We start from the raw sequence: 17,375 nt of genomic DNA on the forward strand, positions 1-17,375 counted from the left end.
GGGCTTCACAAAAAAAAAAAAACAAAAAACAAACCAGTTGTATTCAAGAGAATCTGAATGCCTTATTATATTTGGGCCAATGATAAGAAGTTTGCTTAGCTATAATTTCAGACTTTTTGCTAAGATGGCCCTTGCAGGAGAAAGGAACTGAATGACAGAGTGGAAACCTCTAATCAAATATAGAGTTACAGACAGATTAATTGATTTTTAATGGTGTTATATGGCCTTTCATAATAAAGTTGAGCATGGTTTGTTAGACACTAAGTTTTGCTTATTTCAAACATACAGATCTTAGAAAACATAGAATTGTATTAATGAATTTCAACTTGAATTCCATCCAAAAAGCAATAAACATGTAGTGTAAGGTGTGTATGGTTTGCCCTGATGAATGTCTTTCTGCTTTCTGCATCAGTTTTCCAAGCTGATTTAAAGCACCTATGATGTGCTGTACTAGCTATTTTATGAACAGATCCCTGAAGCAAGGAATGAAGGAGGAGGGAAAGTTTTTCATCTTCTTACCAACTGGTGATTTGAAAAAGTGGTGCTGCTTACTGATAAGCATGAAATGCTGATGAGAATCTAATGGTGTTCACATTGCAGACTGAGACAGCAAACCACAGGCAAGCATTTTCATATAAAGGCAAAAATATTAGAATGTTCCTGTCCATGTTGTTCTTACATAATACTGTGAATTAAATAAAAAATAAACAGTAGAGCTTTATTTGAAAAACATATTCAGGATGTCTTATGCAAGAACACTTTCCTGGGAACCTTAAGAGTAAAAAAAGATAAAAAGAGCTATGTAATTATTAGTAGAAGGGTGTGCTCTTCTAAGGATGATGAATATGATACTAGTCCATTTCAAATTTTTATTAATACAGGCAGTAAACTACATTTTCTAAGAGAGTGGTTTGGAATTCCTGCCATCCACAGGTATACCATGAAACCAGAAAAAAATCAGAGTAACAAAGAAAATTTTAAAAAATATTTGGAGAACCATTTAGAATTATCTGGAGACTAATAAAGTAAAATTAAGAAGTAAAAATAAGTTTAATATTAGAACCAACTTGAATTGAGCATATACATAATATCTAAAGAGACAAGATGTGTGCATTTCTTCATGAAAGATACCAAAAATAAGGAAAATTTGCTCTCCTGATTAAAATTGTTATGTCAGGTGTCTACGTTGCATATAATCTTTCAATGTTTTTATACAGGAAAAGCATAAGCAGGAGTTAGAAGACATGAGAAAAGCTGGACATGAAGCCTTGAGTATTATTGTTGAAGAATTCAAGGTAAATGAGTTGCCAAGATAACACAATTTCCAAATAATATTATTGTAATAGCATATAATAAGTATGCACTACAGGCACTCTTCTTGAGTACTGCTCTTTCTGGTTGCTCAACCTCTTTCACTTTAAGACTGTATTTTCTGTTGCTTTCAATTTAGACTGTTTGGCGTGAAATTTTGCATGACGTGTTTTCTCACTCTGCACTTTGGGAAACTTCACATAAAGTAGGTTAGCCATTTTCAGTAATGAAACTTAAAACCAGGACCAAAAAAAAAAAATAAATCAGTCAGTTGTGGTAAACTTCGGGTTTGATTATTCATCACATATCCACATTTTGGACCTTCTCAGTCTCAACAAACTGCACTTGCAGGGAGACAGTCTCACAGAGAATTCAGCAGGGTTTTATCTATACAGGACTAAGAGAAGGAGTTAAGGATGAAATAAGGCTGAATCTCTAATTCTTCTCTCATGTTGTTCCTCTCATCTGGTAAAATGAAAGAACTGGATGTTACCATGGACAATAAATCCTGTCTCTTTTGTGCTGTTATGGAAACTTTCGAGTAAGAAATGCACAGAAGGACAAGAACTGAATGAGAAGGAGTAGGTAAAGCTAAGAATTCTAACTAGACTTAAAGAGGTAAAGAGGATCTGACAGGGAAAAAAACTGATAATGGGAAATGGAAAAGAAGACTGTTTTTGAGAATGAGAAAGGAGACGTAAGACCTGGTCGACAACTGTGAGCTGGTAACACAAATCTGTCAATGTCATTAGTGAAGGGGAAATTCAAATTGTAACTGCTCAACAATGGTAATTTGTGACCAACGAATGATCTGGCGTGGAGGGCAAGAAGGCCCAACTGCACAATGGTTTAAACTTGCTGGAAGCAGGAATGCCCCAGACAGAAGGACTCCGTTAAGGGAGTGAAGTTTCCCTTGGTAATGAGATAAGAAACGTCCCAGCATTGTCTTGTAGCAATCCATCCCGGAATGTGAGCGCTCAGGGGCCACTTTTGGTAAACAGAGCTGACGCTGAGGGTTGAAGTGAACACTGGGCTAAGGTGCCCCATGCTGATGCTCACATGACTGGTGCTGGTGCAAGTGTATATAAGGAATTGTCTCATGTAGCATCTTTGCAGACTCCTTGTAGAGCTGCTTATGGAGGTAGGACTGTCCAATCCATTGTTCATTACATTTTTTAATGTTTAAGCACTCAAGGGGGATGATAAAAATTCCCCACCTTAGTTAGGGTTGGAATGGAACTGGCAAGGTAAAAAGGGTAGGATTGAGGTTGAGTCTTGTGATTCAGGTAATAAGCTGAAATCTTCAGTCTGGGATCTGCTGGTCAAGAAACCTGCAATACTTTGTCAGGGAGGACAGGCAGGTTGGTTGGTTTGTTTTCAGCAAATACCCCAAACTCACTTGCAATGCATATTTCTGGTGGTGTCAGATCTGCAGCTCAAAGTGAGCTATCTGTGCTAGATTTCAAGTCTGCTGCAAAATTTGGGATCTTGATGTTATGCAAAACTTTTTTTTTCAAATTAAGTTTCTGTGGGGCTTGTAGACTTCATTCCTCACATGTAAGGTAGGCTTACCAAGTTCCAAGTCTGTGAGAGTACCACTCTGTAGGGGACATAATGATGCTTTTAGTACCCTCTGATTGAAGGCAGCCCGTGTTGTAGGCTGCAGAAAAGTGTAAAGTAATTCCAGTCATACATGTTTGCAACACCTCATAATAAGAAAGGTTTTTAATAACTCTGCTAATAACTGTTGGTAGTGTTCTAGCTAATACTGGAATTGGACTATCTGTAGAAATGTGTCTGTCTCAATGCATTTATTGATTACAATATTGAAACGATTATTTCATCTAAAGGGAACCTATCCAGAAAAAAGTTTCAAAAGTTTCCATTCCTGAGAAAAGTTAAGTATAGCCACTAGTAATGTCCCATTTCTCTGTACCTCCCTCATTTCACTTCTGGAGGAGAATTACTGTGTTTCTTTTCCCTTACTTTGGGGACCACTCTGCAATAGAAGCTCTCAAATGGGAGTTTTCTTTGGACTGTCCCACTTTAGATTGGCCACTGAACATGTTGCATATCAGCATTTTTCATTTCTGTTTTGTGCTAGATGTGTATAAAATATCTGGCTGTTTGTGTGTGAACTTATATTTTGAAAACCTTGGTAAGCTATTTGTAATTTCTGTACTTATGTTTCCTCCTTTTTATTTTTGAAAATATAAACAAATTATGAAATGCAATAATTTTATAGTATTGAATGAAAGTTCTGTATGTTGTCTAGATATAATTTTTCACTATTTTAATGCTTCTGTGTGAGCTAAGGAGACTTTTGCATGGAAGATATTATCCCTTTTAAGGAATAATCTCTTTGTGTATAGTTGCGTAAAGGAATATACTCATGGACAGGGAAGTGATCTTGCCCCTGTACTTGGCACTGGTAAGGCTGCATCTCGATTCTTGTGTTCAGTTTTGGGCCCCTCACTACAAAAAGGCCATTGAATGACTCGAGCGTGTCCAGAGAAGGGCAACGGAGCTGGTGCAGGGTCTGGAGCACAGGTGTGATGGGGAGCGGCTGAGGGAACTGGGGGGGTTTAGTCTGGAGAAGAGGAGGCTGAGGGGAGACCTCATCGCCCTCTACAACTACCTGAAAGGAGGTTGCAGAGAGCTGAGGATGAGATTCTTTAATCAAGTAATAAGTGATAGGACAAGAGGTAATGGCCTCAAGTTGCACCAGGGAAGGTTTAGACTGGATATTAGGAAGTATTTCTTTACAGAACGGGTAGTCAGGCGTTGGAATGGGCTGCCCAGGGAGGTGGTGGAGTCCCCATCTCTGGAGGTGTTCAAGGGGCGGGTTGACCCACCGCTGAGGGAACTGGTGTAGTTGGGATCTGTCAGTGCTAGGTTAATGGCTGGATTAGATGATCTTCAAGGTCACTTCCAACCTAGATGATTCTGTGATTCTGTGAGCTTTGAAAACTGTTTTACTGGTCAACAGCAGCTGGGAAGATCTGATGTGCCATCTGGAAAAGAAGACTTATGTTTATCAGTATCGATGATTTGGCACAAAAGATTAGGGATTTAATTGAATAGTCTAATTCTAAGCAATATTTATATTTAGCATATTATTTCTCATAGACTGTTTATATTCAAGTTATGTAAAGACATTCTTTAATACCAGGGAACCGTGGCATGAATATACTTCATACAAGTCTTCCTGTTGCCTCGTGGTTAGTTGCCATATTTTGGTCAATGAGATCACAGTATTCTGTGGAGAAATAACATCAGATATGCCAGCCTCCGAGTAAAATACTACAACCAACCTTGTCTGTAAACATGCAGTGACTTATTCTTCAGGGTAACTGGAAAAAATCAAAAAAGTTTGTTAGGTTTTAAAAAAATAAAGCTTTTTTTGGTTGTTTGTTTATAGCTTAAATACCTTTTTAGTAACCCTTTACCATGTACTTGAAAGGAATAACAGTGAATCATCAGAGAATTCAGTGAAGGCAAAAACTGTTCTGTAGTTTTGTTTGAGAAAATAATCTCATGGACTTTTAAAATGTTAATTCATGATTAATATTTCAATATGGAACAGAATTAAATTTTTTTTTTTGTTAAGTGAATGAGTCAAATGTGGGTCTGTAATTATAAAAGTAATATTTTACATTTTGAGGACTTTTTAACTACACATATATTTAGGAGTTTACTAAATTTATCAGACATGTTGGCAGTTAGTAGTCGGATAACAAAGTAAGGAGTCCTACATATAGCATTTGTTTAAACCTGTAAAGTAAATCTGATTAATCCTTTTAGTGAAATACAGAATTGTGGAATTCATTGACTCTCTTAATTCACTTATGATTAGCCATGCTTAATTTTGTGCTGAAATATGTCGTCTTTAGGATTTAAGACTGTTACACTAATACATACCATTTATACGCAGAAGTGCTTTCCATTTTCAGTAGATTTTGTCAGTACTATCTAATTAATCTCCAAATTACCTTGAGTGTGGAAATTCAGCTACTCAAGTCTTCTGAATTGTTTTAAAGGGATAGAAAGGAAAATCTTTCTTATGATGAATACAGCCCTATTTTTCATTCCTTGGGTTTTAATAAAATGAACTGATGCAGATTACTCCAGTCAAGTGCTTGCTTATGGACCAAATTAAGTTGTTGCAGTCATGACTGTTGGAATTACGACTAATTCTCTCTGATGCCAGCCAATTGTAATTTTGTAATGCCACTCCAAGAAGAGTTGTAGCATGAGTGAACATAACGCCCAGCATTGGTTATTTAAGGATAGCAAAGTAAAAGTATGAACCATTCATCATTAGCCCCAGAAAATAATCGCCTGAATCCCTCAAGCCCCAAATCCTCTAAATTAGGTATTGAAGCTCCGGGCTGAACAACAATGGAAAAGAGTTGACTACTTGCCTTTTCTGTATTCCCAGCATAAATAAATCTTTCTACGGGTAGATTTGTGAAAGTGCCTTTCTTTTGGCATACAAAGGAAAAGAGAGTTGCCATTTTTTTCACTTCTATCAACAAGGTTGCCAAGTTAGTAACCAAAAGCTCGCAATTTTCTTACATTTAGAGATAATTATTGCTTCTTGCAGCCTTACTGCAGCAGATATTTTTATTGTTTCTATGCTTGAAAATGGGTTACGCTTTCTGATAATCACTTTGCTGTATTTTGGGGAATTATTTCTTGTAAAAGGGACAATACTTCTCCATGTTGATCTTTCATCAGTACATTATCACTAGGCAGACAAGGCACTCAAGTATGACTAAACCCTCTCAATTCCTACCCTTGTTGTGACTGGTCCTTTTTAATATGGCAACAGCACTGAAAATGGAGCTTACACAAGAAGTCAAATACCGAATGATCCAATTTCAAGAATCTGAATATACCAAATCCCTTAGAATTACTGCAGTTGTCTTTGGAATATTAGCTTGCCAAAATGTGCTGGCAAATTCATTAAAAGAGACCATAAGACACTTTGTAGCACAAACCCTCAAAAACCTTGGTCATTGTTAAGCATCTCACATTCTTACCTTCCTTTCAACAAATAAACCATCTAAAACACAGTCACAAAATTTGTATTAAAAAACATGGGAAAACAAATTAAAAATGAACTTAGTGTTCTATGTAGGCCAAGTTTCCCCTTCTCGTGTTTACCTAATTTTGTTTAATTTCTGTCATTCATGTCATTATTTTTTTAAACTTTTATCCCTGGTAATTAACTACGGTAAAGAAAAGTAAATGTAGGTCTTGGAAATGATGCTTGTGGGATCATGTCTCATTTTAAGGTATTTACCACAAGCAACATAAGGATTTTTCCTCTGCTTGTTTAATCAAGCTTTTGTTCTGAAATTGTCATAGTTCTGTAAATAGATGAGTTAAGATTTTTAATCTGTTTTGTTTATATTTCTCACCATATAAGATATCCTCTAATGTAAGCTTTAATGAATATGAGGCAGGTGTATTTATTTGATGGTATTTATTTACTTAGAGTATTTTATGCAATTATTAGTCTTCTAACAGGCAGCTTGCCCGAATCAGATGTGTGTTTTCCTTTTATGGAAATTAACTTCAAGATGCAAAGTCCTTTCCAGCCCTTCCTACAGTGAGAGTTTTGTCTATCAGTTTTCAGTGTTAGGTGGTTGGGTTTTTTCAGCTTTCTAGAATGCAAGAACAGACAGATTTGCAAAGTACGGGATATGTGGGGGCCATCAGATTGTCTTTCAAAAATATTTGTGTCAATAATAGACCTCTGAACTGAAAGAAAAATTTAAAAGATTTCATGACAAAAGAAGTTAATCTAGAATGAGGATATCTTTTTTTAGACAGAGTTTATCCCTAGTAAGGAGGGAAGACTCTTGAAATGTGGCCAGTTCTCAGCTCTTTAAAATACCAACTTACTTTATTAAGTTTCCAAGATGACATACTGGCTCAGAAAGGCCTGACACATGAATAAAAGGACAAATTCAAAAGTTGTTGCAAGGGCTTGTATTTCACTTCCAACTTCCTTACTTGTTGATGTGTAAGTTGCAGTAGAATTGAAGTGGGCCTTGAATATAATACAATATTGGGTTTTGTGACGCAGAACTGGCTAGAAGAGGAGAGATTCCTTGTCATTTTCACCCTATAGGAGTACTCATGTACAACAGTGATGCTACTATAAAAATTTTTCTACAGAATTCTGATAAAACCAATGTACTATCAAGTGTCAATCTTCTGAAGATCTGGCTATCAAAAATATTTTATTATTGATTAGGCATCTTGATATTTTAAAAGTAATCATAAAAATTATAAGATATCTCTCCCTCCCTTTTTTGTAAGGATGACTTTTTATATGTGGTTCTGGCTTAGAACAATAAGTATGGTGTTAAATATTATAATAATTGAAAGGTTAGAGTAAGAGTGAGTCTGCAGTTTATTTCTGGCAGGAGTCTGGGAGAACAGTGTTTTGTGGAAAATAAATCATTTGAACTGACATGCCAGTAAAACTGAGATCTCTAGATAAAGTGAGCATTGTATTCAAACTGTGAGTTGTTGATCATTACTGGTATACCAAAAGGAGCTGAAAATGAAACTGAAGTTGTTTTACCACTTTACAAAAAACATGCTGCCTTATTGTTGTATTTGATTCAAGTGGTTTTCACATTAAGTCTTTGAAACACATGACTAAAATTCAATTCACACTGTAAACAGGACAGTGGTTAGTGAAACCATGAAGCTTCTTCATACCCTGATGCACATCAAAATGTGTTGACCTTTTGTAAAGAATAACTTGAGAAGAATTTTCCACAGGAAATACTTTTTGACTTGATATCTAAAATTTCACAGCACGAGTTCTGTTTAAAGCTTTGGTATACGCTATGATTAGGAGTGAAAACAGTTCAGGAAATTCAACTCAACTTTTTGTTTTGTTTTATTTAGAATCTACTTCATTGTAAATTGAAGGTTGACTCTGACCTAAGCAGGAGTTTAGTTGCTTTCACTCTGGTCAGTATTCACTTGTACAAAAACCCCCTTTATTCCATAGCAGCTAACTGGACATGTTTCATTTTTGCTTAAAGGGAGGCTCACTTGAAAATGGCCTGAGCATGAAATTATGTAGTATCTTGGGCTGAAGTGGATGTTGGATTCTGTTGAAAAAGACATTTTCAAAAACCTTTTAAACAGTTTGATTTATATAGTATGTGTACGAGGTAATAACTGAGTTATAACACCACCAGTCAAATAGTATGTTTTATTAAGTTAATGTATCTTCTCTACGGGAAAGAATTTTAATTGTGTCCTCTGCTCTGTCGTATTGTTCATCAATTGGTTAATTATATTTTGCTCTTAAATAAACTCGTAGAAATTAATTAATGGTGAAGACAGAATGCTGAATGAGATGAATCATTGTCTAATGCTGTGAAACATAAAAATTCTTATGTACTACTGCTGAAATTAATGCTGCTATTTAATATAGTTCATATGTATGATAACTTTACTTTTCACTAGATAACTTTATTTTTAAAGATGACTTGTTTTGGCCATCCTGACTCAGCATTTTTTTAAGTAAAGAAGGTTTTTGATGTACTGTCTTGTATTTAGTTACTTATGCAAGTTAATGATGCTTGAGCAGGGGAGAAAAACCAGAGAGGATATTCTTTTGGATTGACTAAGGGCTTTGATGCAGTGCTTTCAAGTAACATTACAGAAGATAATGCAGCATCAGGATGCATACTGATTTCCTACTGATGTTTCATGTAACATTTTCAAAGAACGCTACATATCTGAGAAGTCTGTTTTTTGCTTAGATTGAAATTGCTTTTAAACTATTTTTCAGAAGAGATGAGAGGGGATAATAAAATCTGCTCTGTTTTTCTTCTTGCTTTTTTTTCTCCTGATGTTTTTTTCTCCCGGAAAAAGAAGGAGTTGACAGAGAAAGATTTGGCAATTTGTTACTGTTAGGGAATTTAGGATGAATTTGGGGGTAACAGTCTATATTTTGCCTATATAATTCAAGAAGGATTCTCATAAATTCTAGCTTTTCGCCATACAATAAATGCTGTTCTGGGCAAGCTGCTGTGGTTTCTTTTGCCAGTAGAATGAAGACAACATGCACTAGGGCTGGGAAAATAGGTTTGTATTAAAAATGGGCTGGAGTGTCTCCACTATGGTTTTGGCAAAACCATAATCACTGCACTTTTGCTTTTCCAAGGATGAGGACAAATTTTAGAAAGCATCTAGTACTCTATACATAACACAACCTGTAGAAATACTGGATAAAATTTTGAGATCATTTCTATTTTCTGATCTTTAAACTTTTCTTCTCAGATTGGGTACAGTACAGTTTTTCAGTCTCTGGTCTTTATGCAGTGATGCAGTTGTCTAGTGTTCCCACCATACTTGTAGTGTGAATCAATTACATTCCAGGCCTGCTTAATTGTCTGACCATTGCTGGAGTATGTAATAGAGTAACTAAGATGTGTATTCCCTTAAGGACATCCCAAGGTGATTATGGGTAAAGTTCTTATTATAATGTTTGGATCTAGTTTCAACTCAAGGTCTTACAAAATTATTCTAATGTAGGAAACTTAAAGCTAAGGTTAGCTCTTTGTCTGAGCTCAAATGGGGGTTTGGACAAATTTACTTCATTAAGTTTTATTTTGTTTTGGTAACATTCCAGTTTGTAAGGTTAAGATGGATTCATTTTTAATCTTTCTGCAAACTAATTTAAAAATGTTTTGTACTGTCATTTAAATGTGTGAAGATTTTGATAATGGTTTGAAGAAATAATAGTTTCTGTGACTTTAATAACCCATCATATATAAAACTAAAATAGATATGAAGACTCATTAGAGTACTTGTTCTTAAGGGGTTTATTTTCTTTTGTTTTGTCAGAAGCCACAAGGTGTTTTTCGTTAGTGAAGGAAAAGTGGGATCAATTCTTTGATAGTTTTTTTGGGTTAGGAGAGAGATGAGGGCAGAAGCAGGATTTCTTGAATGGTTTGGGACTTTTCTGATAGTTTGAGCTCCAGAAGACTTGCTTTGCTGTCATTGTCATCCTCCAAGTCCTGTTATTTGGAGCAGCCACACTGTATATAGTTACTGTTAAATGTGAGCATGCATGTTACTCCTTAGGTTTCCCATTAACGATGTGAATTTGTTCTTTAAAAAGCTCCCCAAAGTTGTTGATGTATGTATGTCCAGAAACAATGAACAGAAAACATAAAACAGTTTGGTGATGAATTACAATGTGCATTGGAAATGTGGATTATTTCCAAGAGGCAAAATAGCAAGGAGAAGATAGAACTTCTCCCAAATGAATTATAGCGTTTAAACCACCTTATTATACAACGAAACCATTTAGTGTGTACAGACAGCAGAACATGTTCTGTCTCCCCCTCCAAAGGACCCACAAGGTTCTAGCACGTTCTACAATTCTGCTATTATTTTGTTATTCCTTGCACCGTAAAGGCTGCTTTACTACCAAGAATCCAGAGATACAGATATTAGAATAAGAACTATAATCAGCGAATCTTTGAAATTTTAGGACTTGGAAAATTTGGCTTTATCACTAGTGGTTCTCTGGGAAAGGAAAATCAGGACTGAGGTAGAGTGCAGACTCCTAATTTTTCTTTTTGGTTAAATTCCACTAGTTTTAGTTTGATAAGATGAGAGGAACATGTAATGATTTCTTTCATTTGTTTTTGAAAGGAAGAAAATACAACTGTACATCGGATTGTAATCTATCTGATACCTGATCGATTTTTGGAAAGGGACCTAAAGGTTTGCTATTCCATATCTGACTCTGATAGTTTCTTGTCACTTCTGTGAGTCATCTTAAGTTCCTGTACTGAAACTGAGAATACCTAGCTAGATTAATTGTTAAAATATGAGGCATTTTATTCTTGTCCCAAGATTTTTGACCAAATAAAACCCACCTGATACCTTAAGTCAGTGTAGTTTTTGAAAGTAATTCTGGTTTTAGAGGAATTAAATATAGATGTGTTAATTTGGCACCCTTTTCTTCCCCTGATAATTTTCACAGTGCTACTTCCTACTATTATCTTCTTTTTCTGATCTCCAAGACAAAACAGCTATAGATTAAAGTGTGAGGCTTAAAACTTGACTGAATTTTAGCTTTGATTAGGTAAGAAGATTATGCCAAGTTGAAAATTAATTATAACTGAACCAAACCTAGTAAAACAATGTCAGTGTAGACATTAGTTGGTTTTCTCAGTTGATGTTTTTTGTCCCAGTTTAGTAATGGTGAAAGTGTAATACAAGATACAGGGAAGGAGGAGATGTTAAAGGACCATGTATGTGTGTTACCTGATTACTTGGAGCTGTGGTGATATTTTTCATTTTCTTTTCAGGAGTCAGAGGAAAAATGTTACTATTCTTACTTTATTATACCTAAAGATAGTGTGATTATTTCATACATAAGCCTGTCTTTGATTAGTGGAAAGACATCAGTTCAAATAATCATACTATTGAGCACTTACAAAGTATGGTTATACAGCCACTGTAGTGGCTGCAGTTCATTCTTATATTCATGCATGGCTTTGTATTAGAATTTTAAGCAAACCGCTTTAAGTAATACTTTATCAAAGGTAACACAGTCCTTTAAACTGTTCCCTGATGCAACGACTTACGTAAGGGGTTGGGAGGCAGGAGATTTTTGGAAGCTGAGGAAATTACAAATAGCAAAAGAAGATCTAGTAACTGCCTGAAAAAGATGACTGCTTATTTGGCTCTAGTAAAGACTAAAAGGCAACCTCGCTTTTGGTTAAAGGCAGATGTAGTTAGGGCTTGTGAATTGCGTTGTCCTGAGGAAGGAGAGGGGAAAAAAAAAAAAAAAAAGGCAAAAAGCAGTAAGGACTATTTGATAAATGTAAAGAAATCCTGAAAATCTGAACTCACCACTTCCTTTATGACCATAGCAAGTGTAGACTGAGGCAACAAATGTGATAGGAGTGTAGAAACAGATCTACATCAAGACTGACACCTCTTGCCATCACAGTCCTGAAACTGGCTGTTGGTACGGGATGGCCCTTGCCATCCTGAGTCAAGGAAGTTAATTACACAATATATAGAAGGAAAAATTAATTACCAAGAGCACCCATAATGAAATCCTACCATTTGACTTCATGCAACAGATGCCATAGGCATTCTGCCGTAATCCTACTCGAAATGTTTCAAAGAGCTATTAAAAGGAGTCTGCTTCAGGAATGCCAGCTTGATATTAGGTCAGTGGCCACAGATTTATGGAACGTCAGCCCCCCAGGATAATTGTGTAATTAATTAAGGAAGAAAGCAGTGTTTCAGCACTGATGAGTAGTTGCCCAGGTTAGCAATTAGTCAAAAGACTTGTAGTGTTATTGTACTGAAAGAAGTATGTAAGTATAAGAGTTAGAGATGTCTATCATTAAGTAGCTGAATGTATGTTTTAGTTTCATAAATTAGTCATAGCAAATTAGCATTTTTAATGAGCAATCTTGAAATTTCCAAAAAGCTTTGGATGGATATCATGTACTTCTGCTGTATTTACTCCATCAAGTAACCTTAAATGGTGGTTGTGATCAGTCAAAGAAGGAAATTACCTCATTTTTTAACTCCATGTTTTCCTTTGTTTTCTTTTTTTAGTCTTGGAAAGACATTGTTTTATACCATCTTTATGTTCATATTTACGTTTTATAGTCAGCTGGAGCCAGGCAGATGTAGGATATATGCAATGAACATAGTAGTGTCCTAGGCAACAACTGCATCTTAGATTAGAATTAAAGGAAATTGTCAAGTTTAGCTTTTATTTTACTTTAAAAATAGTCTTATTTCTGATAATTTCTTAAATACAGGACATGATTTCGACAATAAATGAAGAATAATGAAAGACTAAATTAAAAGGGCAAGGTACCTTTGTCTAGTCATGCCAGTTCTCTCTGACACTTCTCTGTTCATACTTCAGAAGGGTAGACTTTCTGTTTTATAGAAGTGCCTTATCTGCCAATACTGACAATTATGATCAGTCCTGAGCAAAAAAATTTTCTCATAAGAATAAAAACATTCTACACTTTACAATAAATTAGAACTCAACATTCTGTTTTGATTGGCAGCATATCTTATAACCATAAGGTTCTGAGAATCTTCAGATTCCTCTTGAAAGGGGAAATCTTATTTTTATAGTAAGGAGTTATTGCTATTTCAGGTTATTATGTGACACACCTCATCTTCTTTTAAGTGACTTGAAAATATTTGGGCCTTGGAATAAATAATTTATTTGGTATTTTAAAGGCCTGTTTGACTGGAGGATCTGCTGAATGTCTCCATAGAAAAGAAAGATTTTTGTCTGGAGATTTTTTTATGGCACAACGTGGAAGCTATCTCTGAAGTACTGTGCCACATAGAGGGCTTTTTCTCTCTGTCTCCTTACTCAGCCAACTAGTGGAATAGTCAAATACAGGATCAGTTCTGTGGTACTATTTAAACTACAATAACAGTGCGTATGATCGAAAAGGAAGGTTTTTGTTTCTGAATGTGGAATTTTGTGTATTTTCTGAAGAAAATAATAATAATAAATTTTAAAATTTAACAACCTCTACATGCCATCCCATGAATAATAATTATTTCCTGGAAAACTGAAAGTTCTTTATACCATTTAATGGGAATTTAACAGTCGCCAGTTAAGTTTGTATAGCAAAGTGCATAAAGTGACTCAACCCTTGGCGTGAACAAGAAGCTATCTAAGAGAAATGGCATTGCGACTTAATGACCGTTCTGTTACTGTTTTCCCTAAGATCAGAATTTAATTTTTTTTTCTTTTGTGCCAGTTATAAGAAACAATTCTTGTCACAGTAGTTTAGGCAAAAAAAACCCATACCCCAAAGTACAGACTTAATTTTTGCCAGTGATACGTAGTGTATACACAGTAGGATTTAGTATATACAGCAGTTACACTTCTTTGAGAATTAAGTTTTTGTGTTTGTCTGGATTTATATCAATAAAAGAATGAAATTTAGTTGGAAAAAAATTGGGTTTTTTTACAAGTAAATTTAGGACTAGCTAAATCCCCTGCAAACACTGGTAAATGTATTCTTGCACTTTGATTAAAGTATATGTTAAGCACCATTTTTTACCTTTTAAATCTCTGAACCTGTGCTGAAAACTACTACCATACCATAGCACTACTAAAGAGCACCGATTTTGGCATAAGAGGCTAATTAGTGGAAAATTTGGAATGGTCATTAAAAAATTGTCAGATTTTTTTTAATACATTTTTGGGTTTTTTGGAAGTATTCAGAATTGTGTTTAATGTGTGTGTTATCTTCCATGAAGTAAATATATCTCTAAAATAAAGATTGAAGGATGAGATTTTTTTCTTTGTCTGCATTTGGGCCAAAGGTCTGTTTTCTATAAAACTTATGTCTGTTTTAACTTACACAGTAATTTCAACTACTTTACTATATCGATTACTAGTTTAAAATAGTTTTCTACATTGTGAATAAATAGCTCAATGAATATTTGGAAAGTGACATAAATATTTTACAATATTAGGGAAAGAGACTTGCATAGCATGAGTTAAGTAAATCCTGCATTAAAATACCATCATTGTTTAAGGAAGCCTGAGTGTAATTCCTCAAATGGTAATTTGTTTTTTCACATATCTTAAAATTTTTTATTTCTGTTTTTGCGTTCAGATGCTGGAAATTCTGCAGAGTTCAGTCAAGTGCATGTGAATACACACGTGTGCATGCACACGTGCTCACACACAGAGAGTTCCTAATTTTGTCATCCCTTCGTTACTGTCTTGGTACTTTGACTTTCCACACTTTGACTTCCACTGCTTCACATTTGAGTGTGAACTTCCTGGGGGGGCGTTCTTTTATGTTTTAAATTACTCAGAATTTCCATCTGCTTTTACTTGACTTGTGGTTGTGAAGATCATGCTTGGCCCATGGGATCTTACACTGTGCCGAGAGGATGTGGAGTTTTGTCAGCCAGGGAAATATGTCTGGCTTTTTTTTTTTTTTTTTTTCTTCAGCAGCTTTCATATGCTTCTCTTCTTGTGTGGTCCCACTAAACTGAGTATATTTAACAGAAATACTCTCCCTCTCTATCTTGTGTGTGCTGCTCTCTTTTAAGCAGACTGTGTATAAGAAATCTGAGATCCAAAAAACTTTAGTCCTGACAGAAAACAAGGTAGTGTTACATAGAAAGGTACTTTAATAGTTGCACATTTCAAATTTATAACAGCATTCCACATTCTGGTAATACACAAGTATTAGTAGATCTACAGTTACCAATAAACATCCCAGTTATATCTTTGTTGAATATTCTGTCCTTTCTTTTTGCAGGCACTACTACAATCTACAGTTCAACAGCAAGAAGCAGCCATTGAAAAACAATATATACTAGCAATTGAAAAACATTCTCACAAATGTGAAGAACTTCTTAATGCTCAGGTATGGATGTGCACATACAAAAATCTTTGTGACTTTCTTTTAGTTTCAACTCATTTCTGTTTGAAAAAATATTAACATACGTGATCACCAAAGAAAATAATCAGTCTTTCACCTTGTGTCCTCTGTATAGCAGTAAACACAAATTTTAAAATGCAAAATAAATAATGACTCTTCATCTGTTGGGATCAAAGGTGTTTTATACCCTTTAAACCTGCTTAGAATAGATTCAAGAAGAATGTATCACTGAGAAAAATTCTCAGAGCAACTTAATACTTATTCCTTTAACAGTTGCCATTTTTTGTAGTCTTGGAGAAAACATGCAATTATTTTTAATTTATGTTGTTAAATGCAGGATTTGATTGTATGGGATTTGCACAGATTTTTTGGTCCAGATTTTTTGATGCTTCATAGATAGTGGACACAAACATCTGAGGTCCAAACCTATTTTATTTCATAGAAATCTTACATAAAAAATAAAAAACTAGCCATGAGGTATTATATAATATTCAGAAATATATATATATAAAAATAGGCCTATACTGGCTCATTTAACATGACTTGAGTAAAAGCACACTGCATAGCAAGTATTTGGAATCAGATCAATTACCGATGAGTAGCCGAACAGCGTAAACCTGATTTGTTATTAAAAATATCTTGGTTTGACTTAAGTAAAGTTCTTGTGTCAAAATAATAATGAACGTCAGTATATAAGTTTTTTTAGAAAAAGCTAATGTTCCAATAACTTCCTGAAGTTGTTTACATTGCAATTAACGTATTAACAGTTACCTTCTAAGTACTGTTAGCAACAATTCTACTAAGAATACAAAGGATAATTGTTTATTTAATTTTCTTGGGGTATATTAGTCCTAAATACATTAAAAGTCCGCTTGAAGTTTTCCATTTCCATCAGTGTTTTATGACCATTTCACTATTCTGACCATATCAATTAACACTTAGTGCCAACATGTATTAAATATATAAGCATCTGTATAAACGGTACGAAGGAAAGATGCAACAATTTGGAGAAATTGATTCTATAATGAATGAGGAGTTTATTGCACAGAATTACAGTTACTTCATGCTTGCCATAAAACTCTGCCTAAAAAGCAAGTAAAAATGAATTTTAAGAAAATGTTTTGTGTTTCTGAAATTAACATATTGTTTACTGACCCAATATCATTTTCTGAGTGTTAAAAAGGAGTGAGTCCCATGAAATCTAGAAGCATTATAGGAAGATTTTTTGAGGATGCACTTACAGATTGAGCAGAAATATTGCTCCTGTGATCTGTTACATCGCAAATCAAAAGGTGGGGACAGAAACGTGAAAACATGTTCAAGAGTTTCAGATTTACCTGAGGAGAATCCAATGATGTAAGGGACCTGCTGGTTGCAGGACAGGAGAGTACTTATGACATAACACAGTGTCCTGTTCACATCATGTCTACGTTCAACACAATTTAACACCCCCTTTGGATCCCAGAAAAAGTTTACATTTTGTTCACAAACCTCCAAGTCATTTCTCATCCAACTCAATCAAGGTTTAGCACCTTTAATTGTAAAATAAATACGGGATTTTGAAGCCTAATCAAGTAGACAAGTGTGAGTTCTTATAGT

General features: G+C 34.9%; 1 protein-coding gene across 6 annotated transcripts in view; it reads left to right on the top strand.

Annotated features, from left to right (window-relative positions):
- The window catches only part of CCDC91 (coiled-coil domain containing 91), a 152,547-nt gene that overhangs the window by 72,157 nt on the left and 63,015 nt on the right, over nt 1-17,375 (top strand). For all 6 annotated transcript variants that reach the window (XM_074825683.1, XM_074825681.1, XM_074825679.1 and 3 more), the window contains 2 exons: nt 1,218-1,295; nt 15,654-15,761. In XM_074825683.1, the coding sequence (XP_074681784.1) occupies nt 1,218-1,295; nt 15,654-15,761 (186 nt within the window). The remainder of the gene's footprint in view (nt 1-1,217; nt 1,296-15,653; nt 15,762-17,375) is intronic.

This window comes from Strix aluco, chromosome 5, assembly GCF_031877795.1.
Source record: "Strix aluco isolate bStrAlu1 chromosome 5, bStrAlu1.hap1, whole genome shotgun sequence".
Lineage (NCBI taxonomy): Eukaryota > Metazoa > Chordata > Aves > Strigiformes > Strigidae > Strix > Strix aluco.